The 15,088-nt window shown below is 39.4% G+C and overlaps 1 protein-coding gene across 4 annotated transcripts in view; it reads left to right on the top strand.

The window, feature by feature from the left end:
• The window catches only part of FBXL4 (F-box and leucine rich repeat protein 4), a 28,367-nt gene extending 18,015 nt beyond the window's left edge, over window positions 1–10,352 (top strand). For all 4 annotated transcript variants that reach the window (XM_082216646.1, XM_082216647.1, XM_082216649.1 and 1 more), the window contains exons 6-8: window positions 820–891; window positions 2,368–2,680; window positions 7,785–10,352. In XM_082216646.1, coding sequence (XP_082072772.1) covers window positions 820–891; window positions 2,368–2,680; window positions 7,785–7,948 — 549 coding nt within the window. In that variant the 3' untranslated portion in view covers window positions 7,949–10,352. The remainder of the gene's footprint in view (window positions 1–819; window positions 892–2,367; window positions 2,681–7,784) is intronic.
• Window positions 10,353–15,088: the final 4,736 nt, after the last annotated feature.

Genomic DNA, 15,088 nt, shown 5'->3' on the forward strand with positions numbered 1-15,088 from the left:
TGTGACGCCTATTTCTAAACTAAATATCACACTTCAGACTAAGATACGAAATACAGAAAACTACGTCTCAGGACAACTTGGACTACTAATTTAGAATATGTGTTTGTGATTATTTTGTGTGAGATGTGTATTATATGCCTAAAGTTGTAATGCTTACTGCAACCTCAAAAAAAATTGCCATTTCGCAAGGTGCATCTGATATTCTGGTGTGTTTTAATGATGTGGCACCTCACCATAAGTATGTTTAAAATAGCAGCAACATGACTGTAAAGTGCACGTTGTATTTGTTTCCATCTGTATGTTGCTAGTGACAGGAGCTCGATGATTGTCAGTACCCTTGTCAGCAAGAACATCCTGTGACATTAAAGTCACCAGCTCGGTCCTGATGCTGTGTGACTCTATTGGCAGTTCCATCAGGCTGCAGCCGATCAGTGAATGTCAGAGATGCTGTACTTTTCTGGGATGTCACCAGCCCTCTGTGTTTTTGGTGTGGCCTTGCTTGTTGTTTGAATTTGCCAGACTTCTAAGAGCTTTCCTAAGGGAAAGGAACTGATAGGTCATGGGAATAAAGGTGTCTTCAGGGCATGCAAAACCACATCCAGAGTGACTTATTATATAAAGGCTTGTAATGATTACCTTGACTCTAAGCCAATCAATGGTTAGAGCATCTGGGGACTCATTAAATGGCATTTGTGGTGTCTGTTACCTAGGTTTTGAGCTGAATTTCAGGGAAAGTGGTGACAGCCTTTAATGTCTAATTGACCCTTTCTCTTTGTGTTTGCTTTCTATATTTGCTTCTGATGTGTTCCCTAATGGCAGCAAACAGCACTGCTCAGCATTCTGAACTTCTGTTCAGATCTTCAGCACCTCAGCCTGGGTAGCTGTGTAATGGTAAGTTTTAAAAGTCCAGGCTCAGTGTATGTTATCAGAGTTTAGACTTCCCGGCTCACTTGCAGAAAAATCTAACCGCCTGTTTTCATCCTTTCATCTAATACCTATGCACTTCTTATAAAAGGATAAAATAAATGTTTGCTTGAATTTACATCTGTCCATCTGCCAAGCTTCTGTTTCATCACTTGGGCTACTTTGTAGGAATTGCAGAAATCCTCCTGTGTATAGTCATAGGTGGGTAGAATTAATTTATGTATTTAGTTCAAGTCATGGAAATCCCTGTTGTGGTGTTTCCCATACGATGATGTCACTTGTCACGTGCATGTGTATATTCAAATATATAGCTTCCAGATTTTTAAACGTCCATTTCCTTCTACTTATGCATCTTTAGGATTATGAGCTGGACTGCATATGTTTTTGAGTTGTATATTTCCCCCCCCCCCAAGCTCAAATTATAATTATTCATCAGATTGCACTGCAGAAGCCGAAATCTGCCATGGAAAACCATTTTGTGTGTGGAGTGGAGTGGACATTATATAGTTTACATCCCAACCCTGTTTCGCCCTCTGCTTTCCAGTGTCACACACAGCCAGATTGCAGCAGCCATGACTGCGTTTTGCAAGTACTCCCCACCCCCCAAAAAAAGTATAGGAAATAACTATACAGTGTTATCGGTGATTGGTCCGTGATCTGCAGCTTCCCTGCTCCTATGTATCACAATTCTTCTGCAGAACAGACATTGTATTATTACTACTATTCATGGATTTATATACCACTTCCATGCCAAAATGGCTTCTAAGCAGTTTGCAAGTATAAAATCAATTATAAAGTGTCTACACTTAATTCAAATACACAATAAAACAATTCTGTCAAAACATTAAAAATGCAATATATATATCCCATTAAAATATTATATATATAAAACAAACCCATTAAAAAGCATAGCACTTAAAGCAAAGCAGTTTAAAAATAGGAGCATGCTTAATTTTGTGGCAGAGTAATAAAACATATAGTTTCATTTGAGTAATAATCCTCTATAGTTGAAGAATATTCATGGTGCCACTCATGACTGACTCATAGCCTAAGTGACATTATCAAGATGGTTGCCACCCATATACTCTGCCATGAAACAGGTTTTTAAACATTGTGTTCCCATTGTGTATGGAATTGCTTCAATACAGAATTTACCACATGGTGTATCCCAAATAGTCACAAAATGAAGGTGAGGGTGTCCCTGGGAGCCACCCAGGACCTCTTGGCAAACTGGCCATCCCTATTTAGGAGACCTGAAGTGTGTGATGTTGCACAGAATAATGTTTGCAGGCTGCATATGGGTACTAAAGACAATTTGCTTATAAACACGCTTGAAATTTATGGTACTTGTGTCCAACCTGCAACTAACAGGTTCATAATTTTAAATGCAGGATTGAGGGTATAAATACCAGTATCCTTCAAATGAGTGTTATTTCTTCACAGATTGAAGACTATGACACAATAGCTAGCATGATGGGAGCCAAGTGCAAAAAACTTCGTACGCTGGATTTATGGCGATGTAAAAACATTACTGAAAAAGGAATAGCAGAGCTAGCTTCTGGCTGTCCACTGTTGGAGGAGCTGGATCTTGGCTGGTGCCCAACCCTTCAGAGCAGCACCGGCTGCTTTGCGCACCTTGCGCGTAAACTCCCAAACTTGCAAAAGCTCTTTCTGACAGCCAACAGGTCTGTGTGTGACTCTGACATAGATGAACTTGCTGCAAATTGTACTAATCTCCGGCAGCTTGATATTTTGGGTGAGTAGCCATAAAAACACTTGGATCTTCTTTAAATCGATTGGTTGTATCAACAGCAGAAGATAAACTGTATGTGTTGTATAAAAGAATATGTGGTCTTGAAAGTAAATACTGGGTTCATGATTCACATATAAAAAGTTTCCGTGAGAATGCTCTCACGGGTTCAAAGCGTAATGGATTATGGGGTTAGACCAGTTTAATTCCAGATTCTTTGATTTACTGGATTGTGAAGCAGGCAGCAAATTTGTTTAATCGTTTATCCTTTGCTGCTAAAGGGACTAGTTTTCTGATGATTTCCTGAAAATGTTTTAACTTCAATTGCCGGTTTTCAAAAGCTCTTGGAATTTGAATAGCGTGTGACAGGATATATTTATAAAGTGTGAACCTTATGATCAAACAGTTTCTTGCAGAGCACATAATAGAGTGCTCTGTTGGGCTTCTTTCTTCAAAAAGAAACCAAATTTTTATTTTTTGAAAAAGAAATCAGCATAATTTTTCATTTCCTATTGCAATTGGTATAAGAGACTGTCTCCCCCCCCAGCCCCAAAAGCTTAAAACTTAAACTACAGCTTAAAACCGTAGAAAGCTTTTGCTAGTCAAAATGAAAGCTTTTTCATGAAGGTTAAAAAGGAGTTGTTTTTACAGGTTACACATCATGTTAACTATCTTAGCCAAAAGTAAAATAATAATAATGGAAAGCTTTGTGTTCTGATACACAGTCTTGAAATATCCATACTAAATAGTTCATATGAATGTTCCTGTGTTTGTGGCATGTAAAGAGGAAGCCAAAAGAAGCTAATTCATTGACACATAAAATCAAAGCACTAGTTCTGGGTATTCCAGGCCTAGAAAAAATGCTGCTCCAGTGTAATGTGGTAAGAAGGGCGTTGTTCATTTACACAAGTGTCATGCTGTGTGACTGCATAGACAGCAGGATTCTTCCATCTTTGCTGGTGTTACAGAAGCCCATCTATACGGATGGATTGATCTCAAACTTTCATACAGCAAAAGAAAACAATACACCAAACCCCTTGTATAAAGTTAAAATATGCACTTCCACCATTTTTTCCATGGCAGTGGTTAATAAAGCCTCCCCAGTTCTTTGTGTTTCCTCAGAAATAAGTCCCATTGTGTTCAAGTGTGTGTTTAGGATCGAAGCCTGAGGCATTTTTCTATTTAGTCATGCTGTTTAGTATTCCAATAGAATATGGATTTGAAATTTTGTTTCCAAAGAAAGGACTCTTTTGCACATTTCAGGAGATCAGTCAAGACCTTACTTTTTAGAACGGATATGGTTTGTTGGATTAGTGATGCTTTGGGTGTTTTCTAAGCTGTGTGGTAAATCTTAGGTAAAGATAAAGGGACCCCTGACCATTAGGTCCAGTCGTGACCGACTCTGGGGTTGCGGCGGCACTCATCTCACTTTACAGGCCGAGGAAGCCGGCGTACAGCTTCCGGGTCATGTGACCAGCATGACTAAGCTGCTTCTGGCGAACCAGAGCAGCACACGGAAACGAGCAGGGACCAAGCAACGGGAGCTCACCCCATCGCGGGGATTTGAACCGCCAACCTTCTGATCAGCAAGCCCTAGGCTCTGTGGTTTAACCCACAGTGCCACCTGTGTCCCATGGTAAATCTTATGCTTTAACATATTGTTTTTATTCATCTTGGCCATCCTGACTCGGCCCCAGATACACTGACCAGATGTCTGGAAGCTGTGGCTGGATGGCTATGTGGGAGCCGGTTGAAATTAAACCCTTCGAAGACAGAGGTCCTCTGGCTGGGACGGAGCGATATGGGATCGAGGGGGCAACTCCCGTCTCTTGCGGGGGTGCAATTAGTGCCAGCACCGTCCGTTAAGAGTTTGGGTGTAATCTTCGATACCTCCCTCTCTATGGAGGCGCAGATTACAGCTATAACAAAGGCGGCATTTTTTCATCTCCGCCAAGCTAAGCAGTTGGCCCCTTATCTCTCTCGTCCTGACCTAGCCACTGTGATCCATGCGACGGTCACCTCCAGACTGGATTATTGTAACTCGCTCTACGTGGGGCTGCCCTTGAGACTGACCCAGAAACTCCAGCGGGTGCAGAATGCCGCGGCGAGACTCCTTATGGGGTCTTCGCTGCGAGATCATATCCATCCGGTGCTGTACCAGCTGCACTGGCTCCCGGTGGAGTACAGGATCAGGTTTAAGGTGCTGGTTTTAACCTTTAAAGCCCTATACGGCCTAGGACCCTCGTACCTACGGGACCGCCTCTCCTGGTATGTCCCACAGAGAAATTTACGGTCTGCAAATAAAAACACCCTAAAGATCCCAGGCCTCAGAGAGGTTAGGCTGGCCTCAACTAGAGCCAGGGCCTTCTCGGCCGCGGCTCCAATCTGGTGGAACGCTCTGTCACAAGAGACTAGGGCCCTGCAGGACCTGACATCCTTCCGCAGGGCCTGCAAGACAGAGCTGTTCCACCAGGCCTTTTGTCAGGGCGCAGCCTGACCCCCTCCTCTGGCTATCTGCACAAAACTTTGCTTGATGGTTGCCATTAATTTGATTTTAATTTGATTTAATTAATTTTATAATGAATGTTTTACAATGCTGAACCATTTGATTGTTGTTAGCCGCCCTGAGCCCAGCTTCGGCTGGGGAGGGCGGGATATAAATAAAATTTATTATTATTATTATTATTATTATTATTATTATTATTATTATCTTAAAATGTGTGCTGCAAGCTGGTTCTACTACTACTGAGGTGCTTGGGAGGCAGGCATGGGATATAAGTATTTTTTAAATTTTAAATTCCAAATTATTCAAGGCTGAAGATGTCTTACAACAATAACTGAATCCATAAAAATGCAGATAGACTTGCCTTCACTACTTTTGACTGCTGCAATGCACTCCCATCTCCCACACCTGTATGTACTTCCTTCTTGAGCTCAGTCTCTGCCTAAATCTCTGCAATCTCTTCCATAGGGAGAAGTTTAATCCCTTCTTTTGGAAAGTTAGTTTTGCCCCCTTTCCCATCTAGCTCTCTTGTTGGCACTAATAACAAAAAAATTAAGAACAGAGAAAGTTGCCACAGCAAAATGTTTAGTTTCTCTACTGTAGAAATTTTGATTCAGGAATCAGCGCAGTTACTGAATTTGAGAGGCACAACTAAAAGGACTTACGTATTTGCAAGTCTGCAACTTGGTCAACCTGTTGGATGATGTTGTTTTTCTTCGATCCACAAAGAAATGCCAGGTTTAGTGGACTGATTAAAGTATGAAAATGGGTAATATGTGAAAGTGGAATACATACTTTTGTTCCTTGCCTGCAGGGCACCATATGCAGTGCCATTGTGTGATCACATAAACTGCAGCATATGTGTGGATTATGCTTAAATAAGGGCAAAGAACATGCTCCAGAAAAACAAACTCCCTTTTGATATTTTGACTGCAGCGAGGCAGCAATAAAGTACAGCTTAGAAGAATGTGGTGGGTTTAAGCCATCTGTATGCACAATACATCAGTTGCTATCCAAACTCGTTGAATTAAAATCTGTAATTCTAGGTAAGTTCACACAAATTTAAAAGCTCTATTTTCAAATATGTAAAACCACCCGGGCATGAAAGGAGGAATAACAATGTGTTTCCCCCTTGTACAAGAATATTTCACTACCTCATACATGCTGTAACCCCCCCCCCCAAAAAAAAAACCTCCCACATCTTCCTAGAATGCCAAAAGCTCCAACTGTCCCCTTCATGGCTGTCAAAATCATCAGCTTTCCTTGACAGTTTCGAAATGCAGTTACTCAGTTTCTGTACAGAAATAAGCAGCACATTAAAAACATAGCCCCCTCTCCAGAAAGGCATCTTGCGCCTGAATTTCTAAGAGCTTCCCTTCCAAAGGTCTCCACAGAACTCCCAGGCCACTCTTTAACCCTTCCACCACCATTTCAATGCAGTAGTCCCTGTCTTGGGAGCTGTCGGATTCCAAGAACATTTTAGAGAACAATCTGAAGATACCGTACTTGTTCTAACTTCTTTCCCCACCGGGTAGTAAACAACTCTAGTCCTACTCCTGTGTAAACCTATTGGAAGTTAATGGGCATGACTAAGGTTTCTTCATTTCTGTGGGTCTACTCTGAATAGGACTTAGCCAAATACAACCCACTGTTCAGATTTTTGAATAGATATACACATGGTAAATAAAGCAAAGGAATGAAATTCTGCTTGTTGGCAACAAGGTGGTCTTAAGCACACCTTAGCATGCCTGTATCAAATAATTTGTACAAGGAAAAAAATGACTGTTTTTATCTGTGATTATTTAAAACTAATTGTGGGTGGGTAGCCCAATGACAGCAACTATCAAAAATTCAGAATGAGCCCTGTGAAATGTTATATTAATACCTTTTGATGGTTAATGCCATGAAGCTTGGAGGAAAGTATATGATGTATGATTTCTTCTGACCTGTTTTCTAAGTGATGTCCCTCTCTAAATATTCACAAGAACACAGCGGGTGCATCTGGGGAGTTGTGGATGGAACACAGATTGACAAGGCATGCTTTTGTTTTAATTAAACCACATTTCTGCACACTGCAAAGATTGTGCAGAGTGTGTTTTGATTTCTGTAGTTAGTGCTTTGGGCTAGTCTCAACTGGGCCATTTTACTGATAGAAGACTTAGCGAGTACGGTACATAGAACTGGTTTTCCAGTATGTGTCAGAGAGGATAATAGGAAAGGAGGCAGTTAGTGTGAAACTAATGACTATTATGTGACTTTCTGCTAATTCCCCACCATCACACATTTTATTCTACCTTTCTCAAAGAAGATGAGTAGCCCATTTATCATTACGGCAACCTTATAAAGACCATCCAGTGAGTTTCAGGGGTGAACAAAGTCTTCTGGGTTCACTATGCCACACTGCCCTTTATGCCTGTGTTTGGATGTCAGAGAGGCTTCAGTTTATACTATTGATTTGGATAAGGGAAAGCCCCATTAAAATGAAATCTTTTTACTGACAATAAACATTGTACTTCCTCACCTTCCCAATAGCACATTGTACTCTGTTTATTGATGTAACTTTCAACTGGTTTCTTTTCCTTTTTGTCCCCTCCCTTTCTTTTCTAGGCACAAGAATGGTGAGCCCTGCTTCTTTAAGAAAATTGCTGGAGTCTTGCAAAGATCTTTCCTTACTTGACGTGTCCTTCTGTTCACAAATTGATAATAGAGTTGTCCTAGAACTGAATGCCAATTTTCCTAATGTGCTCATCAAGAAGAGTTTCACTCAGTGACTCACTTCATATGCTGCTATATGGAATTGATTTGACAATTCCGTTTCCTGTGAATTTGTGCTGACTTTTTTCACAGAAAAATATTCTGTGAATAATGGGGAAAAGTTAACTCTTCTTGACATGAAGGTTAAACGTCAAATCAAAGATTTAAAATGTGATAAGCCATTATTCCGTGTACAGTTTCCAGTTACTGTACTTCACAAGTGGACCTCCATATTTGAACTAGAAAGAATCATGTGAATATAAGGTGGCATACATTTAAATGCATATTATGGATCATTCAAGACTGCTTGCATTTTAACAGTGAAATAAGCTTGTAGCAAAAACTAAGCAAGAAATAAAAGAGAGACCTCAATTTTTAAGTTTTAGCATTAGTCTTTTAAGTTGTCGCTCATTGCTTCTACCTTCATTCTTGCTACAAGAAAGTTCTATGGTCCCCAGGGACTGTAGGATTGCACCCTAATAAACTAAACTTTTAGTTACACATAAAAATCTATGACCTTCTTAGTTAATCAAAGAGCTGACAGACACTAAAGACGCTGCATTACATGATACAAGTTCTATGGGTGTCTCTTGCTTTTAGGAATCCTAGCAACTTAAGCATCGGGCTGTTGCCAGCCTTCCTCATTGATGGTTTCTCTCTCCACTTACGCTACTAAGTTGAGCCTAAGGATGGGGGAACCAGTGATGGTGCAGAAGAAAAGACTTTGAAAGACAAAGTAGATACAAAGCAAGCCAGGAGAAGTTGACCCATCACTAATTGTCAATCCTACATTTACCTATCTGATTTTCAGATGTACAATTAAACTATATCTGTAGCTATATAAGAATCCCTTTCAATTAGACAAAGACTTCCAAGTTTAAAAACACAAGTATTAATCTGATAGATTATGATTGAAACAATGATAATAAAAGATTACAATTTAAGAGGAGACAAAGGAGAAACCCCGTGCACAGATTCAACCTCGGGTTTTTTCAATTTCTGCATGTTTTATGCATCCAGCAAGCACATCTCATTTGGATTTATTGCAAAGTGGGGGGGGCACTTCATGTTATAGAGTCCCATGTGATTGGAAGCAAAGGTTCCTTCCTTGGTAGGATTATTCTGTTGGAGTAAGCCAATTTTTGGAAGCATATGAATATGATTTATTAGTGTAGCTGAAGCCATTACAAAAAAAACAAAATTTGTAAAACATACTACACAGTTAAAACAATGATTTAAACCAGAACTGAAATCAGTAAGTGTGAGATGGTATAAAATAGTTGTATCTCTTATTTTAATGAGTCTTTAGCATGTGTAAGTTTCTCTGGATTGCATGCTTATTCTGCTGATGTTGCTTCTTATAGAAATAAGACAACAGAATTTCTATTCCAAGAAGTCTTCCGCAGCCGTGAATAGTACCCAAAAACCCACTGAAATTTAAACTGAAAAAGGAGGGACTCTTGGAGAAGGACATGATTTCAACCAGAAATAAATCTCAACTGTCAGTTCAGTCATACATTAAGGCTCATATTTTTACTCAACTATTTTTACTAAAAATGGGCAGGTGGAACCACTTTGTTCATTTCTACCACTTTTCCTGAAACTTTTCTACAAGCCTGCAGAAAATGCTAAGTGTGTGTTGGTCTGCACTCCTACACAGAGATCACCATTTCTTTTAGGGAAATGGAGATAGCAGGATTGCTTAGCTGATGAAATCCTTGGTTGTGTCTCTTCCCCCAACCCCATTGTGAGGTCAAGTATGTGTGTACACAATCATGTGTACCTGCCTATAGAGGAATGTTACTGATATCCAAGAGGTATATAGAGATAACTACAGCATTCTTTGTGATCATGGTAGCTGGAGAATTTGTTGCCACAATCATGGAAATCGCCGCTGGCTTTTTTACGTGCTATGCAGCTCATATTAAAGTTCCTTCATGTGTTGATTTACCAACATATATAGTCACACGTGGATACAATAAATATGCCATGCATGTGTGAACCAGGCTTTAAAACATTGTACTTTGCTGACCGATAGCTATCCTAAAGTTGTTCTGTAAAGATATTTTTATTTTGCATTTTTAAAAATGTAACTTTATAAATTATATCCAGTGTAATTAAGAATTATATATGTACATACCTGTGACAGAAGAGTGTTTCTTTGGACTCTGTATATTTGCAGATGTTAACCTTCTAAAATAAGCCTTGTTTTATGTAGTTCAGGATATGCATGTTTATGTTTTCTTTGCAGTTAGACAAACACAGTTTTGTTTAAATATTGTTATCACTATAGTGTTTAAAACGTGTGCCTTCTGTTTTTACAATCAGTAATATGTCTAAAGACATTGGATTATTTTCTTCATGAAAATTAGACTAGGAACGCAAGACTTGTCCAAGAACAAATTAAACTCTTTATTCAGACTTCCGCAGCCTTGTCAGATAATATTCACTGGTACCGTTCAAATGATTCGTAGACTGGCATTAACTGGAATGTTCAGAGAAGACTAAGGGTGCCACTAGACTGCCACCATTTTGCTCAAGGGAACTTTGTGAAGCTAAAGTGGATTAAAAGGCTCTGTTGCCCTAGTGCAATTTATCCACTGTAAAAAATAACAATAATCTGACATTTTGTAGCTTGAAAAGTGACAAGGAAATGCAATGAAAGTGTATGATGATGCTTGTCACATAACTGGTCCTCAAACAAATCAGAATGATTTCACAGCAAAGACTAGATTCAGTCTAACCTCTGCATAAACTTTGTGCAAGCAAACTAGGATGAATAAACAGGTTGTCTGGAGGTGACTTGAGGTTCAAATTAGATCCTACATTGGCTTTCACATCTGTGCTCTTCTAAGTGTAGGTTTTTACAACTCAAATTGCTAGCACAGAAATCCTGGCTACACCCATGGAAGCCATCCATCTAAGATAACATTTATAAGCATAGCCTAGAGGAATTTTACAACACAGTTGAACTGTTGATTGATTGATTGATTGATTGATTGATTGATTGATTATTAGGCAGCATCCCTTCTATCACTCTTAGGTTTTTTCAAAGACTAATTTGTCCATATTCTTTTAACTCTAAAAAGAAAGGAAAAAGTATTCTGCATCCATTGAGGATAATGTTTTGCTTCAGAGTGTTGGAGAGTAGATAGTGGTGGTGGAGTGTTCGTGTATTTTCAGTTTGGTCCTATCCCATATAAAAGATCTAGTGCTTTAGATGGATTTTTTGAAATGAAAAAACATTAGGTCTTAAAGTAAAATATGGTGTTTGTAAAGAATATTTTTTTCCTGTAAATTTGAACACTAATGCTTACAGAAATACAAGATTGGTAATTTTTGAAAGAAGTACAACCACACCAATATGGAATAAGAACCGCAAGAATTGAAGAAAAAATAAATTAGTTATCTTTTTACTGGTCTGAAAACTAAAGGTTTAGACAGAGTGCTACCACAGCATATATTTTTCCTGGATCCTTCCCCAAATCCTCATGTTATATCCATTTCCCACACAGCAATATGTTTTTAGATGAGAATGCCCATTGCAGATCTTCACCTATTTTCACCAAATGGAGAAAACCTTCATAAAAATATATATTTTTAAAACGTTTTATGACATACAGTACATAGCAGGGAACAGCTTTATTAGTATACACCATTTATTATCCCAAAAAGTTAGATGAGTGCTTTGGGGCTTAAGCGGTGCGCTTGGCCTTGAACCTCTTCCTAAAAAGGACAAATGTCTCTAAAGCTGGATGGAGAACATTCTTCAGCTGGATGGCCACATTGCCTTCAAAGAACCTTTCAGGAACCACATACAGAGGTGGACAAATGTCTCTAAAGCTGGATGGAGAACATTCTTCAGCTGGATGGCCACATTGCCTTTCAGGAACCACATACAGAGGTGGACAGAGTCAGGAGTGAAAGTGTGTGGAACAATGGAAGTGACTCTTACCGTAGTTATATGTGGCGGAAATGTAGTCTACGGTAAGTCAGAAGTTTCTACCCACACATTTTTCATTTCTCTATCCATGCAAGCAAGAGGCATTATTTATGGTTCAGGAACACAGTTCACCTGGGCGAAAGCACTCTGTGAGGGACTGGAGAAGGGCTAGTGAGAGACATGGCTTGGAGAGGGGACGGGAGAAGTCTGAAGACTGCATTTGGCCCCTGGATCAGAAGTTCCTCATCCCTGTTTTGAGGAAGCCCAAATGCCACAGACACAAGGGAAAGGCATTCCACGAATAAGGGACAGGACGTAGGAGCAGCTACTGTATTTTTCTTGCTTACATGATTCTCTATCCCCCATCACCAGAAATGGTAGACCTCAGACGATATGCCTCGGGAGGTTAGGCTTCTTGACTGCGGCTGCACTCACATGACTGTTTATTCCATTTTCACAACTTTTCTCTAGCTGTTAAGTTATGCATTATATACCGTGGTACCTTGGGTTACATACGCTTCAGGTTACAGACTCCACTAACCCAGAAATAGTACCTCAGGTTAAGAACTTTGCTTCAGGATGAGAACAGAAATCGCGCGGCCCCATTAGCTAAATTGGTGCTTCAGGTTAAGAACAGTTTCAGGTTAAGAACGGACCTCCAGAACGAATTAAGTACTTAACCCGAGGTACCACTGTATGAGCTTTCACATGTGATATGAAAGCTACTTCTGGAACAGTGGATGTTTAGTGCTCATTTTTGTGTTCTTTGCTTCCAGAAAACAAAAAACAAATCCGTTTGCAAATAATAATTGAAATGAGTGCTAAACTTGTGCTGTATTTCACTACAGGCCCACTAAAGCTCACTATAGTTCCGGAAGTGACTTTTATATCATGTGGAAGCTCAAACTAACACAACAGAAAGCAATGGAGAGAACTTGAAGAGGCGTATATCCCAAGATGGATGGGAGATGGGAGAGAAAGAAAGATCAAATACAATGCAGAAATTAACAGGGAAATATCATGAAAATGGAATTAACTGCCATGGGAATGCAGTTTGGGTGTCCCTCTGCCACCCACTTTTCCAGCCTCAGCTGCAAGGCAGGAGAAAGGCAGAGAAATTACTATTTATGGCTTACTGCGTGATCACAACTCACCAGCAGCAGCTATTAATTGGCAGCTTTTCCTTCAAAATAAAAATGGCAATGTTGGAGCACACTTTGTTTTGAAGTGCGCTTAACAGAAACACTGGTACCATATTGCTGCTCTCCTGTGAACTCATTCCAATGTGTCTTCAATCTTAAAGTGTGGGTTTCTGCATCACTTTCCCAGGACCTTTGGTCATTACTGAAGTTTGGGGGAGAGAGCAACAAAGGAGTTTTCAACAACAACAAAAGTTTGGATAGAATATTTGTTCTTCAGGTAAAGGTTGGGTTCTTTATGTTATATGATTCTATTTGTGGCATTTTTTGCATATTAGAAGCTGGAAAATGTTAAAACTATCATCAGAATCATTAGCATTGCAAGGGCTTGTATTACATAAAACACAAAAGAACAGTAATAACAAAAAACATGTTAAGTGCACATTTAAGGGCTAAAAAGCAGAGTTGATATCAATGAGTGGAAAAGTGAAATTGAACAGAAATTTTGTTTCATGCAATTGATAGCCACAATTAAATTCAAAGTTAAGCACTCTTGAGCCGTTTAATTTGAGAGGCTTAAAATATGTTTACTTCTGAGTTGGGTTGTGGCCATTTCTATGGAAAGACTGAAGAAAATAAAATTTATTTTGGAATAGTTTCTAAGCAAGAATGTATTTCAGTGTTCAAGTTTTAAAGCAGTATTAGTTTTCCTGCCTGCTGATCAGCTTGGGGGGAAATGATTAAAATCTATATTTTTATTTGATTGTGGGTTTCAATTTTTTTAATTGAGATAAGTAACATGGGAAAGTGCCTGTAAATGCAGCACTAAGAACATTTTTTTTTAATATTCCCTAGGAAATTATAGGTATCTATATTGTAGATGTTTCAGTTTCATTACTAATTGTTTCACCATTTTGGTCTCTCTGCTGCTTGTATAAGATAGCTATTGAAATATTATTCTGACTGGCTGGTTTGGGGTGGGTTTCTTTTGCTAAGTTAATTCATCTTTCTCTTTTGACTGGATTTATTGTGAAGTACTTAGTGTGCAGATCAGAATAAATAGTGTGCCTCTGTTCACTAGCCCCTCTTTCATGTTTTTAGAAACACTTCATAAAGCCAAACTGTGGTGCAGAATTGTGATTACAGAATGGTTTGAACTTAATTGCTATTACATAATGCCTTTTTATTAGTTGCTGGTTTGTGTTATGCGCGCGCGCACACACACACACACACACACACACACACACACACACACTCCTTCAAAGAGAGTTTGTGAAGCAGAATATGGAAATAGCCAAGATAGCTTAAGGATTCCTTTGAAGAAAAAGCCAGTGGTGAAGTACTTGCAAAAGTTAGATGTAATGGCTGTTGTGGTTTGCACACAGCCTATAAAATCATTATTACTAATATATTCTTTAAAAAATTAAGGGGGTAGGCAATTTTATTTTGTTAAAGATGATGAGAAAACTCAAACAACTCCATTTTATTATTATTGTTAGGTCATATCCTAACAATGAGGGAGGCCTGGAAATGAGGTCTCTAGAGTGATGCTCAACACAGCCCTCTCTCCCTATGCAAAGAGCCTGTCCAAGACTCTTATATCCATTGGTAATACCTTTTCTACCCCTGGGTGATTTGCTGGGTATGAGAGAAGAAAATGAAATATTGAACTAAGGCTTTCTTTTTAAAAAATTAAAAAGTCAGATGCTTTGTGAGAAAATTAGGTATGTGTTGAATTGAAGTAGGGACCCCTGAAGTATTTCATGACACCTTGGCAATTCAGGCATTTTATTTAATACAGAATACAAGTGTATTCTGAAAGCAAAGAGAGTATCTCTAATCTGGCCATAACACTACTGAACAAGGGGGGGGGGGTTTGATGGGAGAAGGGCAAGCAAACACCAGAGAGGGAAGAGAGCACCTAGGAAGACCTCTTCTGTGACTCGCAGGTCAATCGTGTAATCAAGGCCAGCCCTCCCAGCCCTCCCATGAGGCAAAGTGAGAAGACCACCTCAGGCAGCAGGATCCACAGGGACGGCAGATCCAACTCCAATGAATTCATCACTTGCTGCTGC

The sequence above is a fragment of the Podarcis vaucheri genome, assembly GCF_965113315.1.
Source record: "Podarcis vaucheri genome assembly, chromosome: 3".
In the NCBI taxonomy this organism is placed as follows: domain Eukaryota; kingdom Metazoa; phylum Chordata; class Lepidosauria; order Squamata; family Lacertidae; genus Podarcis; species Podarcis vaucheri.